The sequence below is a fragment of the Ochotona princeps genome, chromosome 13 (assembly GCF_030435755.1).
Source record: "Ochotona princeps isolate mOchPri1 chromosome 13, mOchPri1.hap1, whole genome shotgun sequence".
Classification (NCBI taxonomy): Eukaryota; Metazoa; Chordata; class Mammalia; order Lagomorpha; family Ochotonidae; genus Ochotona; species Ochotona princeps.
Genome location: NC_080844.1, coordinates 49,774,101 through 49,793,853, shown reverse-complemented (window position 1 = coordinate 49,793,853; position 19,753 = coordinate 49,774,101). Strand labels below are relative to the sequence as shown.

General features: G+C 42.3%; 1 protein-coding gene across 2 annotated transcripts in view; it reads right to left on the bottom strand.

The window, feature by feature from the left end:
- SORCS3 (sortilin related VPS10 domain containing receptor 3) overlaps positions 1-19,753 on the bottom strand; it is a 567,293-nt gene that overhangs the window by 125,091 nt on the left and 422,449 nt on the right. For both annotated transcript variants that reach the window (XM_004580224.4, XM_058671671.1), the window contains one exon: positions 16,934-17,052. In XM_004580224.4, the coding sequence (XP_004580281.3) occupies positions 16,934-17,052 (119 nt within the window). The remainder of the gene's footprint in view (positions 1-16,933; positions 17,053-19,753) is intronic.

Here is a 19,753-nt window from a genome sequence, read left to right as displayed (position 1 = left end):
GGATGGTCTTCTACTGCATGATCTAAAGACTTCAGAATGTCAGTTTCTTTTGTGTTCACTCACTGACTCTACAAACATGTTTAAGAAACTACTTTAGTGAAGCTGTATGTGCTTATTAACTTAGCATTACACAGCTCCAGGCAAGTGAGAAGGTGATGGTTTCTCCTTTAAAAAGCGGAATTGAACATTGGCTTGAGAAGTAAGGCCTAGTGTTAGGCTGCCTGGATCAAAATCTCCACTCTGCTGCCTACTGGCAATGTTACCTTAGAGAATGGCTTAAGCTCTCTGTGCCTATTCTGAGTAATGGTAGGTAGAATTTACCCCACAGTGTGTAAGAACAATTAAATCCATTAATACATCAGCCTAGATCATGCTGACTGTTGGCTGTTACCACTATTTGTAGTTGGTTCCCCAAGAATATCATAGATTATTCAAACAACAAAGAGAATTAGCCAAACCATAAAAACTACAGAAAAAAGTTGAGGACAAGTTTTAACACAAAATTCTGAGAACTATAGTGTTTCTTATGTATAGGAATTACATTCGATCTGTTTCCTGAGGCCTTGTCTCAGCTGTTTCGGAGGAAGTAAATTTTGATTTCAATCCCTCCCCTTTCCAACCACAAAGTACAACTACGAAGCAATTATCCAGCACTGTGAAATAATAAACACAAACATATTAACAACCCTCTGATTATTTCTCCATGCTACAATCTGGAAGCAATCACCACCTGCCGCAAGCAGTAAAAATGCATGCACTTATTCAAGAGAGGCAGACAGAACACCTCGTGTACAGCACACTGGCATTGTTCTAATTATGTTCCATGGAATTACCATTGCACATTATATACAAGGTGTGCATCCATTCCAAAAACATTTTTCATACAAAGTGGAAGCCATCTTGCTTGGCCTTGAGGGGTTACAAGGCTAGTGGGTGATGTGGGAAGAGGCTAATTTCATGTTCTCATTAAAAACAAGCTGGATCAGAACAAGAAGGGAAGAGAAAAGAACAGAGATGAAAGAAATTAGACAGTTTCAAAGCCCAAGAAGCACACAAAGAAAAGACTCGATCTGTCTCCCTCTTTTTCATTTAATTAATTTTGGGGGGCAACAGATACTTAGTTTGCTGTTTCAAATCTAACAGCAGTTGGTATAGCAAGGATGAAACATAAAAGGAAGAGAAAGAGAAAGCTAAACAGGGAAAGAAAGAGATTGGCAAACAAGCAGCTAATCCCCAAGCTCTCTCCCTCCCTGTAGCACAGGGCTAAGTCTGCCCGCCAAGGCAGGCTGTGTGTCCTGGCACCTTGCCTTCCCTCCTGTTCTTGGTTCTTGCATACAGCAAGCCTTTATCTGTGAACATTCCTCAGCAGGAAAGCAGGGGTAATCGGGCCCATCCTTTAAACATCTTCATTCCATCACTTTCATAATCAGCTTCTAATGTTCTATTCGATAGGAGTGGGGCTGACCAGCCCAAGCACTTGAACAGTTGCTTGGGCCATGGAGCTATTCTCTGTACCATTGATCACAAAGACAAAAATCAATTGTGGCTAAGGAGAAAGAAGTTAAAAATAAATTGCAGGGATTGATTTCTGTTCAGACCTTCTGACTCTCAGTTCAGGAGAGAGGCGGGGAGGAAGAGTCTACATGGTTCCGCCAGAAACCATTTCACATGTTCAGGTCTCAGAAGCAAAATCTGAGGACAACTGATACAGCCACACATACACACCTAACTTCCTCTTATATATATTTTATGTCAGCTAATTTTACATTATTTTGCCTCCTAGTAACTATCAGAGATAAAGGTCCATTTGAAAAGCAAGCTCCCAGGAGAATGAAATGGATTTGTCCTACTAATTACGAAAAATCCAAAGTGGCAACTCATACTTTTTGAGTGGTATAACTCCAAAAATGCTGTTTGAATAATGAACAAATGAAGCGCCTCCCATTCGGTGATTGTGTCTCTTGACCATGTCTTTTTTAAAGATAGACTTGGTATATTATGCATTATAATTATTAAGTATTGCTTTAAATGTGTATTATCTCTCTCCTTTCCTAGACAAGCAGCTCAGGCAGGAATTGCATTTTTATTACTTACATATGTATTTACTACCCATTCTATAATCACCAGGGATCAAATCCATTTTATTTAGCTCTTTTATTTCGTATCTATGGAATTATCTCCATATTGCACTCCTAGAAGACACGTAAGAAAAGAAGGAAAGACAGAATCAGCTACTCTTGAAAAAGTAGCTACATTCAAAATACCTTTCAGAAAAAAAGAAAATCTCTCACTGGAGAAACAGTAATAATCACCACTTCTCCCAGTCTGACTAAATGGGTGAACTGTAGAGTGGGCAGACTCGCGCCATTTGACAGGTGGGAATTCTCAGAAGGGAACTGTTGGACTCATGCAGTCCACTGCTGTGCAAGGAGGGCTCCATGAATTCTAAGTGTTATAGAGGTATCTTGAAGGTGTCTACAAATAGGAGGACGAAGAGGCTGAATGAATGCAGCAGCTTCCACGTGCTCTCAGCCTCTCTACACTGGACCAGTTCCACCTGCACCTGTTTCATACCATTGAATTCCTTCAACAATTTGGTCTGGAAAGCTGTTCTGGAACAGCAACAACAGCATAAAGCCTCAGAGTCCTTCTTTAATGCAATCCCTTCATTTTGTGATAAAACAACTGAGTGTCAAGCCGGAGAGACAGTGCATGATCAGAGCTGAGGTCTGGCGAGGCCAGACTGAGGCCCAGCCTGCCCATCTCACGCACTGGTGCACTGTCTCCTGCCACCAAGGGCTTGCTTTTCCTCAGAGCCCCAGCTAGCCCTCAAAGTGCACCCTCACGCAAATACCTTGGGCTTAGTCTCAGAGAGGTTTTCTCCAGGCCACTTTCCTTGATCACATCCTATATTGTGGACCCCACCTGTTTCAGGAGCAGACAGTCCTATGAGCCCAGTATATTCTGAAATGCTTCTAATTGAGCTGCTCCTGCAGAATGTCAGACCACGTGGGGCTGCCTCGTCACCAGAACTGATTGCACAGTGAGAATCATCTCCTGCCAATCTTGCATATTCTCCTAAATCCCTCATTGAAAACATAAAGGAGCCTCTTAAGGGTAAATTATTAAACAAATGAATGAGTCAATCAATCAATCAATAAGTCTGTCTCGGATTGGAAATCTCACATCTCTAGGATATGATGGTATAACAGCAGATTTAGAAAAAAGAAATTAAAAGATAACTTAATTTTGGTGCAAGAAAATTAAAATCTACACATATGTGAGTTTTCAGTGCATTTTTGGAAAATGGTTACTATGCAAACATCTGTATATGTACCTTGCAAAGATATTTTGCACCAAAATGACAAACTTATCTCTTAATTCCACTGAAACATGAACTTTTGAAGTGTCCTTCTATAGCAGGCATTCAGTCAATCAATGAAGAGGGGGTGCAGAATCAGTTCCTAAAGCTGCTAATTACAGAATCGAAAGCAAAGCAATTAATATTTTCAAAAGCTGGAACTCTGAGATACACACACACACACATCCTAGTTGAAATGGTAATGGGAGAAATGAACGTACAGCCCAACTCTTTCAGAGAGGGCCCTGGAGGGGTTTTTTTTCCTGGGACTGTGCTGCAGAGCAGTGGAGCCAAGGCCTTCCTGAGGTGTGGTAAGGAAGAGGAACACAGAGAGGCAAGACGCTTGTGACTTGACAGCTCTTGTGAGTGCAGGAAGGTTCTCCACTCCTCCACAACACTCATCGCGGAGACTGCACATTCCTTGGCAGGAGATCCAGGCGAGGAAGAAGGCCTGGAGAACAGGGTGTGCAGGGTCCTGAAGGTTCCCCTCACTGCTGCTCAGTCTCCCCTTGGGGCCTCCATGGGGGACCGGTGAGTAAACGCTCTATGTTTATCTGAGCGACAGCTCTCAGCAGTGCAGGCATCATTACATCATGCTGAAGCCCATGAAACCTCTCTTACATTCTTTTTGGATCTTTGCAGAAAGTATTTTTTTTATGAAACAAACTTGCAACAGATCCTGAGGAAGAATCCACTGAACAGAGTGGAGTCAGCAGTCTGGTTCCTAGTAGCCTCCTTGGTAGTGGAAACATCTGCCAGTTTCGATTACATAGTCATTTGGAATTGTTTCTGTGGCCACCAACTACTGGATGCTGATGTAAAGGAAAAGAAAATTAAAAATGGGTCATTGCTGTCTTTTGTTATCTGTCATGGATCCAGACAATGCTGTGACCATGGCCTTCACTCTGCTATTTCCTGAGTCTTAGGACAAAGAATGATTCTACAAACATCACTGACACTCTTTTTCCTCCCTGAAAGAATAATGAGGATGGTATCTACCACATCAAGATCATGCAGAAATTACAGTATTATGAAGTAAAAAGGAAGTGTGTGCACATGCGCATGTGTACACACATAGGATATAAACGTGACACAAATAGGTGAGAGGTGCTTTACCCACTGCACTCTTTCAGTACTAAATCGACAGCCTGGCCACGTGGAAACAATTGTGGAGATTCACTGCTTTCAAAAGAGGAAATCACAGATTCCAAGTAGTAATAACAATAAGTGTGTGTAGCTGGTCTCACTTCTTTGAATGGATGAGAGAGACATATGTGTTTCCTTGGAAAAATAAATCTGCATTTCTGCCCAGGACTCACACTGCACTTTACCCTATGTGACTCCTTAATAATCCAATGCCAAAAGCACCATCCTTCTATAAATGAACAGCAGAGAAATACCTACAACTATTCATCCCTTTCATCCCCAGAGAGATGTTAAAGAAGTGACGACGGTAGCTTTCTTCCTGAACTACAACAACAGTTTTCTGTGGCGCTGTTCCCAATTACTCAGAGACGATACTCAAAATGAAAACCATATAATACCTCCAAGCTACAAAAAATCCCATCCACGTACTACTGCAAACACAATTCTTTACAACATCTAGTGAATTACACCATTCTCTGAAATTCAAGAATATTGCTTACAATCTCGGCCTGGTAAGCAACAGGTACTACAACATCCATGGAAATTCATTTTGACTCATGAAAAGAATCAAGCATGCACAGTAGAACTCTAAGTGGAATGAAGGGACTGCCATATATCACACACTGCTAGCTGTCCTGGGAAGGACTCTCTGTCAGCACCTTATGCTGAAAAGGCAGGAGACAAGAGGAGTCACTGGACCTCGGATGGCAATTGATGATGCAGGAGTGTAGATGGGTTGGGATAACTCAGAGAGGGGCTATGGTGTCAACAGAGGTTAGGAACCTAAAAAGAAAAAGTCAGGATTACAGCGTGAGCTGACGAAGAGGCACCTGTGTAGAAGGCTAAGGTGACTGCAGTTGCAGGAGAAGCAGAACACACACGAGGAAGAGAGTGCTCCAAAACAGAAGAATCCGCCAAGAGGTTCAAGTGCCACAGGCAGGTCAATGCAGTTAATTATTGAGAGGCACAGTCCAGATGCAACTCACAGACACTGCTGATAAACTTGGCTAAAGCAATTGCAGTGGAGTGGCAGAGGCAAAAGTCAGTCTCAAGTGGGTGAGAGAGACTGGGGGATGAGAAAATGAGAAAATGAATACAGACAACACTCAAGAAACCTGCTTGAACAAAACACGGAACATTTGTAGAGAAGCATGCATGTTTAAACAATGTTTTGCTTTTTATTGTCCAGATTTTTAAAATGCCAATGATATCAGGTAGCTCAATGATATAAAGATTTAGTTATTTGGAATACAAAGTTACAAAGGGAGAGAAATGAAGACGGAGATAGATCTTTATCTGCTGGTTCATTCCTCCGAGGCCTGCAAGAGCCAGGGGTTGGCCATGCTGAAGAAAGACATCAGGAACTCCATCTGAGTCTCCCAGGAGCTTGGCAGGAAATCGAGTACTTTGGCTATCATCTCATTCTTCCAGGCACATTAGCATGAAGTTGGATCCCAGGAACTCTGAAACGGGGTGGGGATGTCCCAGGTGGTAGCTCACCATGCTGGGCCATATAGCCTGTCCCATGAAAAGTCTGAAATAGGGATTGAAGTTTAAAAAAAAAATAAGATAAAGGAGGATGATCACCAGGATCAGGTACCCAAGACAGGAGGGGTAGAACAGGTGTTTGGTTGAGGACTGCCATTTCTGTGTAAAGGAGAAACATATTCTCTACTTGCCCTGGGTACCTCACTCTACCTACACTAGAGGGTATACAGCATAGATTTTTAAGATTTTTAAGACTCCTGAGTTTGGTTTCCCTCAAAGGCACATACAGCCTGGAGCTAGGACTTATCTTAGGTAGATCTTTGTTTATTTTTAATGAGTCTGGAATAATGGGGATGAAACTAGGGAGGAGGAATTACGAAGACAGAAAGCCATCCCAGGTGGCATTACTGAACTGGTGACCACTATGAACAACTGGGGCTCAATCACAGAAAAAAAAATAACCACGCACAATGAGGCTTATAATTGTCCACCTGACACATGAACAGAGGAGTACACATGAAATAGCTCTTGATTACTATTGATGAAGTGCTTCCAGAGGTTCGTGACACTTTCTCGGTGTCACGTCTGCAACAGAATGGCAAAGGAGTCTCATCCGAGTATTTTAATGGGGGGAAATCAGTCTGAGAACAAAAAGCAAGCAATCCACACCGCAGCTGTGGCAAAGTCATGGCAGGTCACATCTGTGCACAGCTGTTTGCAGAAGGAATCACGCGTGAGGGGGTGTGGGGTGGGGCACGTGACATGTGACACACAAAGCTCGTGACTTCACAATCAGATCACTACACTGTTTCTATTCGTGGAAGTACTTTAAACACTATCAGGAACTATCCATCAAGCCACTCAAATCATGACATCAACAGAAGACACATCCTAGCTACGTGCTATTTCAAGAACTTTCATTTGTGTAGGCTGTTGGTAAAACTTTTAAGATTCTGAAAGTACTTCAATATTTATGTGAAGAAGACTTAAGTTGAGTTTTTCCAAACACTTTCCACATTCCTTTATCCTTAAAAACTACTTATTTCCTTCTATTTGGAAAGTGTGCGCGTGTGCACACACACACACACAGAAAGACTCTTTTATCAGTCAGTTTACTCCTCCAAAACCCCAGTCAGCTAGGTGTGGGCCAGGTCAAAGCCAGGAGCCTGGAACTCCAGCTGGGTCTCCCATGGGGGTTCCAGGGACCCAAAACCAATCCAGTAATTAGCTCCTTCCTCCCAAGATACTCTGACAGGAAGCCAGACTGGAAACAGAGGAGCTAGGATCCCACTGGCATTCCCATATGGCACTCAGATTTTGCCAGTAATTGCTTAATCTGTTATGCCACCTCTACCCCTCATATTAAACTCCTGTGCATAGATGCGCTCCTAATGCTGAAATTACTATTTATTTAACTTTCAAAATCTTTCCCATTAAGGCTAAATTAACATCATTTAAAATATCACCAAATAATTTTTATTTGAATAATTACATTCCATTAGTTTCTGCCTCGGGGCCTTTTTTTTCTTTCAGAAAGATAATGATTTATTAGGGATACAGTTTTCCACATCATAAGTGCTTTACTATGTCCCATGCTGAAACAGAAAACAGGAATACAAAGATATGATCTGGGGACCACGGTGCTCCAAGAGTCTTGAGTGATAACTCAAAGACAGCATACGTGCAGGGTCATTTGTATCATAAAAAGTTGGCTTCTCTGAGAACCAACACTATGGAAAGGTAAGTGGGAGAGTTTTGTCATGTACATATGCTGACTCACAAATTGAGTCTGTGAACAATTTAAAGATGAACATGGAAAAAACATTCAACAATGCTGCATGTGACCGGCCTAGAACAAGCCTTCAGAGAGGATATGCATACAGCCATCTAATTTTACATGTGGATTAGTCTTGCAATTTTGTGTTTTCTAGCTTTCTGGTTTTCAAAGCATCCAAAAGATACTGTTATCTCCCTTGATTCTCACAACAACCTTGCAACAGAAGCAGCACAAGCAGCACAATTCCATTCCACAGACGGCAGGAACTGAGTGCGTGCAGCAAGTCTGGGCCACCTGCCCAGCATTCCCTGGCTTCGGGGTAGCAGCTCCCTGATTAGCACCTAGGCCAGGAAATGCAGCACTCCTTTTCCTACATCCCACCGCTAACTCCTCCATCTGAAATGGCTTGCTAGCAGTGGCAACATTTTCGGTCTCTGTCATGTTCCATTGTACCTGGGGGACTTCTGGGAACTCAACAAACACCCGTGAACTGGTTACTCATACTGATTCAGCCTGGATCATTTCACGACACTTTATAACAGGACTGTTTTTCTACAGTTATATGCAGAATTCTTAATAACTGCAGTGATGTGTTACTGAGCTATGAATTACCTTCACTGTAGCACTAGTCATCTCAGAACCATGCTGTGTATGCTACTGCTCCACTACAAAATTCCACACGGCTACACTGGACTACATCTACAGAACCTCACTAGCAGTTGGGAGTAGCACTCTGGAGCACAATCTATACATTACAACGTGCTCAGCTGGCATCATTACGATTCAGGGAGTGACTAGGTGTTTCAGCCTGGCCTGAGTGAATGCCATCGGATCTGGAGGCACTCTCTTCTCCTGGCCTGAACCTGCACAAACCCTCTCAGGCTCATGCAACCAAGCATGTTTAGCGGATGTCTGTCCTCTTCCTTTGTCCAGCCCCGAAAATCCATCCCCTTGTCCAAGATGCTGCTGCTGACATCTCCCAGGGCACTATGTAGCCACAAAATAGTGCAAGCTCATGCTCTGTGAGAAGCAGCAGGTGCTGGCAAGAATGTGCAGACAGTTTGGCAGTGTCAGTTTACCCCACCCTCCATCACATGTTCCACTTTCCTCAAACTTCTTGATATTTATTTGTGTCTGCATTAAGGATCTGGGTCTTCTCTCTCATTTTTTTTCCTACTATAGATATTTGAAGACATGTCAGTAGCATGCCCTTTTAAAAGAAATCTCACTGCATGAAAGCAAACTCAATAAGTGAATAAATCGTTTTCTCATTGAAGACTAACCAGGTGTCCTCATGGGCCAATGGGACAGGGCTTCACTCAACCTAGCTCAGACGCACGAGTTTGCTGGGATGGCTTAAGGGTCCCCGTCCTCGCTGCATCATCATGATTATAGTCTGCCCATGAAAGCAGACTATAAATGTTATCCCTTGAGGAATGTGACCTTGACTATTGCTGAACCCCCTTTCTGCACAATGATCACTGGGACAGTCAATCCAGGAGCAAAAAAAAAAAAAAAAAAAAAAAAAGCAAGATTTTCCATCATTCTTCCTGGCCTAGTCTGCAGAGGAAAGCTGCTTTTTGTTACCCATGTGGAACAGAGGCATTTCAGGCAGACGCCTCCCCATTAAAACAAGGGCTCTTCTGGGAAGGATCGGCTGCTTTTGATTTCAGTATGAAATTGCAGGTCCTGTATGGAGAAAAGGTACTGACGCACAAGCAAATTCCACAGCTCTCTGTCCATCTGCAGCTCAGCCTGCAGACAGTGGGAGATCAAACACTGGGTCCCCACAAGCAAAAACATCAGCACGGCCAGTTTATCTTCTCATTAATAGTTAAGTCAAAGGTGGGGTGGGACCTTTGGGGTCTCTCTACTTGCAGGAGCCAAATGAGTAGTCTTCAGATCTTTCTGTCACACTCTAGGATTAAAAATAGTACATTCAGAGGAAGAGAATGGTAATTGGTCATGGAGCATTTTCTTTAGTTGGGAAACTGGAGAGAGTGAAATGATTGTGCAAAATTAATAACATGAGAAGAAATTTAAGCAACGCCTATCATTATTGCAAGGTTACTACATCGTTTGCTTATTCTCTCAAACACACATGCTTTGGTACACTTTATGGTGACTCATTCATAAAATCTGTGGGGAAATCATAACCACTAGATGCAGGCATGCCATTTATTCGTGTGCACAGGGAAAATGTGTGCTTGGATCTCACCTGGATTCCTAGCAGGCGATTTATCCACACATATAGAGCCAGAAGCACTACAAAATGTCAGATGGCCAAGTATCTCTTAGCAGCTGAATCCTCTCTTGAATGAGAGGATATTAGGGACCCAATGAAGAGGGCAAACAAAAGCTGGATCGCTCCATTAAAGGAGGTGGTCAGGAAACTGGAGCTTTTACTCTGAGACGTCCTCCTCCATCATGACAGCTCCTGAGGCAAGTTTCCTGAAACCCAATTCAAACTTGCCTAGGAATGCCGCTTAGCGCACAAAGGCAGTCTAGGCTGAAGGAACAGACTGGTCTCCATTTTTGTGATTTCATCTTAGAGTTCCAGGTCGCTGTTAGCACTAATAGTAAAAGTTAAAACATTAATACAAGGGGCCCGGTACAGTAGCCTAGTGGCTCATTTCCTCACTTTGCACACACCAAGATCCCATATTGTGTCCCAGTGGTCCTGCTTCCTATCCAGCTCCTTGCCTGTGGACTAGGAGAGTAGACAAGGACGGCCAAAAGCCTTGACACCCTGCATCTGCATGAGAGACCCAGAAGAGGCTCTTGGCTCGTTCCTGTCTTTGGATCAGCTGAGCTCTGGCCATTGTGGCCTCTTGGGGAGTAAATCAGCGGATGGAAGATCTTCCTCTCTGTCTCTCCTTCTCTCTGTATATCTGACTTTCCAATAAAAATAGATACACCTTTAAAACAGAGATATTAATATTTGAAAAAGCTAGAAGATGTAAGTGGGTAAATTCCTTCAAGTCATAAATAAGCAAACTAGGCAAAGCCTTGTAGGTCCATCCTGTTGTTATCCAGCTGCTCAGACTGTAGGCAGATGGGGATATAATCCTCTTCCATCAGGCATGCCGTGCCACGCCCACTACTGACGCACAACCAGCCTCTTACAGTGGGAGGCATCAGGCACTCTGCCTCATGGCATTTCCCAGACAAGCCACTCTTGCAGGCTGAGCTGCACGACAGCTTGCCCCACCTCGTTTTTTGGTAGACTGAAAGGCAGGGCCAGGAGAAAACCAGCTGTCCCAATGTCTTAGTACTGCGGTCAGCAGTGATCTATGGATTTGAACCCTGAAGGAACAGCTGCTTGCTTGCTATGGTGGGCTTTACTTTTTGACCAAGCCTTCCAAGGCAGCTTTATTTCTAGGAAGGAATCAAGAACCACGCCCATTCCCTGCTTTAGAAGCGGATACTGATCATTGCAGGCCAGATACTGCCTTTTCCATAAACCTGTCCAGATCCTCACAGCAAGTTTTTTAAATTCATGCTTTTCCTAAAGGATTAAAACCCCACACTTAGTTCAGAAAACCATTTCAGATGACTTCTGATGATACTTAAATGCACATATGAATAATAAAACATCAAAAAAAAAAAAAGTTCGGAAGAAAGCAGTGCAGGAATCCAAAATGACTTAAGACGGAATGCAAAGGAGACGGGAAGAATACCACCACCATACAGTTTACGGCAAGGAAGTTGCTAAGACGACTCAAAACTGAATTCTGAGCTCTCTAAACGTTATAAAAAGATGGACCTACAATCATCCAGATTTGACCAAAAGAAACAAAATTTGAGCTCTCCAGAAATTCTCTAAGTTATTTTCCTGCCCCACCATCCTTCCATCCACTGCCCGCACTTGTCCTTACTGGAGAAGTGTTGCTGCGCTTTGTTCGTCCTCATACCTTCTCCACGCCCTCCCCTCTGCACAGCACGCCTCGTTCCCTCCACCCCTTCGCCTACCTATGCTTTAGTTTTTTTTTTCATTTAAGAAACAGAGATGCCGACAGAACTCTTCCATCTACTGGCTAACTCCTCAAATGTCTGCAACAGCCTAAGCTGGGGCAGGCAAAGTCAGGAATACAGCAGCCATTCAAGGTTTCCCACATAGGTGGCAAGGAGCTAAGTACTGAAGCCATTACTTGTCTCCCAAAGTAGGCACTAGTAGGAATTCTGGATCAGAGGCAGAGCGAGGACTGAGCCCCGGCACTCCCAATACAGGATGTGCGTGGCAGCATGCTAGGCCAAACATCCACCCCTCTCCTCCAGCCACTGCACTTGCATTCATAATCCCTAGTCCCATGAGGCCTTTACTAACCCTCCACCCTGGCTCGGGGGGAGGAGCTCTTCTCCATTTCTCCCAGAGCAACATGTACTTTCCACTAATACAGATTTCACAGCACTACATTATAATTGTTTAGTTGTCTGTGCTCCCCTCTGGGCTGAATGTATTTTAATATATTTAAATGAATGAATATAAAAAAGGTGTTGAATCACATATTGGGTAATTCCTGGACAGCAGTTTCATACAAATGCAGAAACGGTCTACATATGAACATTTCTTATGCGGTGAGCAATTGCCAATTACCTCAAGTTGTCTTATATTGTTCAGTGAGAAACAAGATTTCCTTGCTTGAAAAAGATAACCAGAGCCACACTCCCTGTGAATAAGGAAGGCGTCTTATCTTCCGAGTTCAACAAACGTTTATTGAATTCTAGTCATTATGCTAAGTGCAGAAGAAACAAGGATAAATAAGGCATAGGCCTGCTCCTCCTGAAGCTTGCTAACCTGGATGGGGAGACGTCAGACCAACAGAATAGCAGCAGGTGCTGGAGCTTGGTCCGATCCCAACTGAGAATATCAACAATGACTTTTTAATAGGAGATTTGTCCATACTGAAAGAATGAAGTGACCTGGTCATGGAATACTCCAAGCAAGGGGAAAAATTATAAGAAAGGTATATGGGATGGGAAATAGCACAACATGCGTGTGCGAATAAAAAAGGTTTATGTGTGTTGAAAGGTAAGCTCAATCAAGAAAGGTGTATGGGAAGCGCTGATATGTGGGATTCACCTGAGGCTGATGGGATCTGCAGGACCCATGCCAAAGAGGCCCCCAGGGGTGATGGTAGGGAAATTGGATTTCCACCTCTAGGTTTTGAGCAGCCACTGAAGGTAGGAACATTGATTTTTATTTTAAATAAACACCTTTGAAAGTGGTGTTGTGGATGGATTGGGGAAGGAGTGTTAGTCTGCAAGCATGGCGAACAGTTGGCAAGCATTTGCAGCATTTCAGAAAACACATGAGACATGTTTATACATAATTTTAAATAACTAATTGATGGCATTTTACCCCCTGTTCCTCACATAAATCACCCCAAAGCAAGAAAAAACAAGAAAGAGAAATAAAAACTCTAGACTTAATAAAAATTTAATCCTGAAAAACAATCTGGGTAGGAAGAAAACCAAATGCAGTAAGAAAGAACCATGGCGTGGACAGTTAGCAGAGCAAAGATGTCTAAAGTCCCCGATCTCCCACCAAGCCCGAAAAATGTGGTTCTTCAAACATGAAGGGGGAAAACTAGGCCTCTCTTCTGTGCAGCCAAGGAAATGTGGCCCTGAGCCTGGCAGTGGGAGGGAGAAGCTGGAGAGGCCCAAGTGCCTGGAGAGCCCTGGGGCAGCAATTCTGCAGCAGACCCCACTCCCAGCATAAGGGGTGAAGTGGTGGGGAACCTCCCTGAGAACAGGGTAGGTCTTGTCAAGCTCAGAGGAATCCCTGATCAATCACGGTCCTACTGACAGAGCTCTCCAAAAAGAATCCATGCCATTCCTTAGGAAGGAAGCAATAGCTGAGAACACAAAGATAAAAGAGAAACTATACAATAATCATAAATGCAGCAAAGTAAAAGAAATGGGACAGAAAAAGCACAGCATCAGTAAAGAACAAAGCATGCCTCCACACAGCCAATGAAACTTGTGCCCACACCTCAAGGAAAGAATTCAACTCAGAAAAAAAAAAATTAACTCTGAAATACCAAGAGTCCTGAGACAACAAAAATGATAAAGCATTAGTTGGCAAAACTCAGAAGTTAGAAGTAGCAAGGGAAAAAAGGGCCAAAAGAACACTAATAAATATTCAAGGGAAATGTAAGTAAAGCTATAGTATTTCACTTTTCCCAGTTTGCTCCATCGGTCCAAGTGGACTAAGTGAGGGAGGAAAGGATGGTTCTCTTTTGTCCTCCCTGTCTCTGAACACACCCTAGGTGTCCTGGAGCAAGACTGTCAAAATAATGAAACAGAAATAAAATACATCTTTCAAGATAAGAGTCACACAAGCTTTGGAGAAATGAAAAAGAGAGAAAAAACACATTTATTCAAAAGAATAACTTCCTCATCCATAGGAAATAATCCATATAGCGTGACCAATCCCAAAGCACATGCTAATAAAATAATTGATGTTAAACCGTGAATAAAAAGGAGTTTAGGTACCTTAGGCAAAACAAAGATCACACACACACACACACACACACACACACACACACACACACACAATCAAGACATCTGAAAGAGAATATCACACAAATCTGATGTAACATCCAAGACATTAATGGAGTCAATTCTCATGGAAAAAAAAAAGATCCGTAATTTTTATACCTTGAGAAACTGAAATGTAAAGTAAATAGATAAGTATGTTTTCAATTTCTAGAATTAGCCTTGGTTGAAGATCAAAATAAATACAGGAATCAAAGCCCAGAGCAGAATGAACACACTGCAAGGGTGCGGCTATCAAAAACTGAGGTAGAAAGCAGGGGCTATAATGGGAAATTATGAACATTTGCTATATTTCTTCCCACTTCTACAGTTGTGCTTTATAAAATATTTAAGGATAACAGAATTATATATTATAGAAAAACTAACACTAGGGAATGGTGTATTTGATTAAATTAAGAGATGAAAGTATTCCAAGCAGGAAGAAAAAAATACATGGAAATACACTAATTTTCAAATCGCTTTTAAGACGGAATCAGCAATACTGCCCCTACATAGATGATTCAGTACGTTAAATAAAGCTAAAAATATTCAGAATGTGAAAGCTATAAAGCTAAGCAGTCAAAATAGAACTCCAGTATTCAACAGAGCAAAGGAAAAGTAAGGGAAGCAAGGAAAACAGCCTCTGAAATTGAGAGTTTATTTTTTTAAGGTAATAATTGCACATTAAGCATACACTGCCAGAACCAGGGTATGTCTGTCACAGCTAGGAACACAAATGTTCAGTTACCTGCAAGCAGAAAAGTACTCATGAAAAGCTGATGGCCAACCAGTTCATACTCTTTAAGACAGGTTGGGGCCCGCCCGGCGCAGTGGCCTACTGGCTAAAGTCCTCGCCTTGAATGCACCGGGATCCCATATGGGCGCCGGTTCTAATCCAAGCAGCTCCACTTCCCATTCAGCTCCCTGCTTGTGGCCTGGGAAAGCAGTTGAGGACGGCCCAATGCTTTGGGACCCTGCACCCTTGTGGGAGACCTGGAAGAGGTTGTGCTCACTTGGGGAGTGAATCATTGAATGGAAGATCTTCCTCTCTGTCTCTCCTCCTGTCTGTATATCTGACTTTGTAATAAAAATAAACAAATCTTTTTAAAAAAAAAAGACTGGTTGGTTGGTTACTTTGAAAGGCAAAGTGTCATAGAGGAGGGAGGGAGTAAGACAAAGAAGACAACAGAAAGGGTGAGCGAGAGAGTTAGAGGGAGAGGGAGCTAGAAGGAGCACCTTCAGCTGCTGTTTCACTTTCCAAATGGTCACAACAGCTGAGTCTGGGTCAAGCAAAAATCAGAGCCTGGAGCTCTGCCTAGGTCTCCTACAGCAATGACAGAGACTCAAATACTGGGGTCATTTTGGTTGTTCTATTAGCAGGGAGCTGACAGGAAACAGAAGAGTTGGGACTATATTTTACTAGACCTTAAAAATCCACACAACCAAATTATAAAAGGAAGTAACTACCACATTAAAAAAACTACTACATACACAATCTCTCAATGCAGCAACTCACATAGCACCCATATTTTGTAAAGAGCATTTCTTAGGGCCAGGGTATGTGCATACAAAATCATCCCTCCCCTTTGTATAGAATAAAATTTTGAAAGTACGAGATAAAACCATTCTAATTTAATAATTTATGGCTAGTAATGGCCTGTGTACCACAGGAATGATATAGATGTCAGGGTTCCCCAAAGGGTGAGTGACTGACACCGAGTTTGAAGATTCCTTGGGACTGAATGGTGACACAGAGACACGTATTCATGTGCCAAGATCAGAGCAAATCCAGGGAGATTTCAAAATTCTAATTTCCTGTAGGAAAGAGTTTATGAAACAGCTGACAGTAGAAGGGGGAGAGGCAGAGGAGGAAATCAAGGCCATTGTCAAATTTAACTTGTCTCCATGGACACAAAACATACATGCACACACATACACACACACATGTGTACATAAACACATACAGAGCCAGAGCCACTCAGTAGAGCATCATCTTTTTGTTCAACCTCATTTCTGCATCTCCTTCTAATACAAAGGATTCACTGTATTAGATGGAAATAAAAACCTAAAATGCTTCCTTTGCTGCCTAAAAATACGAGTTTCAATCAGCTCTCTCTAAGAGTCAGAATCCTGACTCTTAAAGGATTGGGGACTTGGATATTTAAGGAGTTTGTCAGCACTTGGAAGGGAGAGAAAAGATTTAGTGTATTCTAGACTTTCCCAAAAAGAAAATACTGGAGATGCTTAATTTATTGGGAACTTTCATTCCCAAGCGAGACAAGTCACTTTGGAAAGAAACAGAAGGTGGCTTTGATAAATTACTGAAAGCCAAAGCCCATTAGGCATTTGACTTCAAATAACCTCAAACCCCAGCCTAAGACCTAATCACTTCAAGTCAGCTCTGATATCATAAAACAGCAATTCACCTGAAGGATTCAGTGGGCCACTAGCATTACCTGTGCCAGGGACCGATCGACGACACCTTAATTTTTCAATAGACGTCTGGGATCTCCTTAGGGAACTGGGTCTTCAAGCAAAGGAGGAATACGTGCATATCCTCACCATCTCAGGAAAGCAAACCTCATTTTGAGCAGACAGCTGACTGTATTATTTCTACTCACCTGAATGAAGATGTATTCATCCTGAACAACCAGGGAACTGATGTCAATAGAGCGGGCAAAGGGCCCACTGCGGGTCGTCTCAGCACATTCCTGGATCCTGCAGGTGAGGTAGTGAGCATCTGAAATGGAAGGGCCGAGAAACATTTAGACATATGGAAACCATAAACCAGGCTCCCATCATCACACAGATCCACTTCAATGGGCATCCATCATGATATCTGAAATAGCTATGAGATTTCACTTTCTTAACTATGAAGTGTATAATTACAAAAAAAATGGTAATATTTGGTTTAGGCAGAGCAGTAGAAAAAAGAGTTAATCGTGTATCTTAGCAAAAGAGTAAATTGGAATTGCTTTTTGGAAGAACAAATGTAAAAGAGCTATCAGAATTTGAAATGCACATATTTTACAGCAGCAATTCTAATGCAACTGATGCTTTGCAGAGAGTGACTCATATATTTTCACTAAGGGGCAAGGCCATGGCTGTCCATTGTGGCATTGTTCATGGCAGTGAAAAGCGAAAAACAAAGCTAACATCCATGAATTAAGCAGCATTTTAAGAAAGCTAAAATAGATGCATATTTCAGCATGCCGTGTTGTAATTAAAAACAATTAGGTAGATACATATGCATCGTCTTATACTTTTTTTTCCAAGACACACTGCTCTGCAACTTTTTGAATATGTATTTGGTAGTATGTGTAGTAGGATGCAGTTTATGTTCAAAGAAATGCATATCTTCATAGCTACACAGATTTGTGCCATAACTACCCAGAAAAAAGTTTGAAAGGATATGCAAAGGTATTTCAGAAAGTTCACCAAAATAAAAAACTCAAAAGGAGCTCATTTTGATACAAAAAAAAATTGAACTCAATATGTAGATTTTTTTCCATCAACTTTCTGAATATTCCATGCAGCTAAAAATTCATTATGATTACCTTCGGGGTAGGGTTTGGGCTTAGAAAAAGAGCATGGATGTGGGGACATTTATTTTATATTATATGCATCCTTGTTATAAGAATGTGTTTACTGCTTATATAATGTGTATAAAGCTTATATAATTGATTACAAAGTCTTCTAAAGATGACAACAGCTGGCCATTGAACAGCCTCCAGTACACGTAGCAGCGCCTACAGGCATACACAACATCCTTGACCCGGAAGGGCATTTTGACAATCATCACAGGGCCATACCCAAAAGCCATTTGTTCCTTAAAGAGTGAAGAAACCACTCTGTATACTTGCTTTAAAAAAGTCATTTTTCATTTCATGAACTTACAAATGGGGGCCAAAATGAAAAGTAGAGATCACTTGAATATTAAAAGCAGAAAAACCAGGATCATTTCAAACCACATGCCTTCTTATGTGCACTGATCTAGTGTGACTGTTCACTTGATGTGTGCCCAACTGGCAGGGCTACAGAAGAGGTGGCAAGCAGCAGAGATGGATAAAAGCAAAGTGTTTAAGGAAGCAAATCTTTAGAAGAAGTTGAATTTGAAATAAGGATACACAAATGCCTCTTATCTTTAACTTATTAATTCATTGTTTCAACTAGTACTTCTTCTGCACATGCTATTTAGTGGATGTCATTTATGACCTAGGAACACAGTGATGAATAGAATAGGTTCTCTAAGACCTCCTGTAGAGGAAGAGGCTTCTTCAAATGTAGGTAGCTTTACACAGTAATTTAAGTTAATCCTTAAAATAAGCTCATGTAACAAAGAAATCTATTTTGGTGGGTAATGAACTCACTGGACATTGTGCACACCAACTTCTTGACTATCCATGCAGAAGCAGAGTCTGTCAGTGCCCGACACTGCTTCTCCTCTCTTCCGCACCAGTCCTAACATCTTCCCAGGGTCTCCAGCCTCTTAACGTCCCTTTCTTCTGCATTCCATCTAATCCTTTTGGCTCCTGAACCTGGAAAACCCTATGAAGTGTTTCCAGAGTCTCCCCTCTTTCCTCCGTCACCCACGCCACTGGCCTGGGAACCTCCTTCACATCTGTGCTGGCCGATGCACCCCTTTCATGAACAGCATTCATGTGGATGTTGTACTGGGATGCAGGCAGAAGCAAGGCAAGACGCCAGGGCCTCTAAGCCTAAGCCTCAGCTAATACCTCCCAGCATCAAATGCATGAAGGGAACTGAGTGCACATATTTTTCTTTGCTGGAATAGAAGGCCTTTCCCAACTAGCCTAATAAACTGCGTGTCAGGTACAATGAGCTGGAATAAGATCATCAGGGTTGCCTGGCCTCAGGGTTAAGAGTAACTGGAACACAACGGACACCTCAATTGATGGGCAAACTCCCATCTCTTTAAGGGGGAGGAGGCTGCCTCCTACGTCTAGTTCATCATGGACATAGGGAAATAAGATATCCTGAGTTCCCATACAAAGCCAAGTGTCTCTACTGTTTTCATACAAAATCTCCTAATTTTTTAAAAACAGGAAGTTAATTTAAATTGAAGATATGATATGGACCAAACACTGGGGTCCAAACAAGACTAGCCTTTAGCCCAAGGGAAATATGAAAGCCACTCATTTCCCATCTCAGCTCTGTAAACTGGTTCTGTCATACCTTCTTAAGAAAATGACATACCTTTTTACTACCCATGCCCAGACTGTGCAGTAAGAACAGCTTCAAGTACATTCTGCATGTCCATTTGTCTTTGACTTTGTTCACAATGGGAGCCCAAGGCAGCCCGCCTTTTCACTTCAAAGAGTGGAAGGCAAGGAACCCAGTTGTGTTTTAAAACCATTGCCTGTTCACCAGAGAGACTGTTGACCCTTACAGCCTCGGCAATTCGCTTCTACAATGAAGCA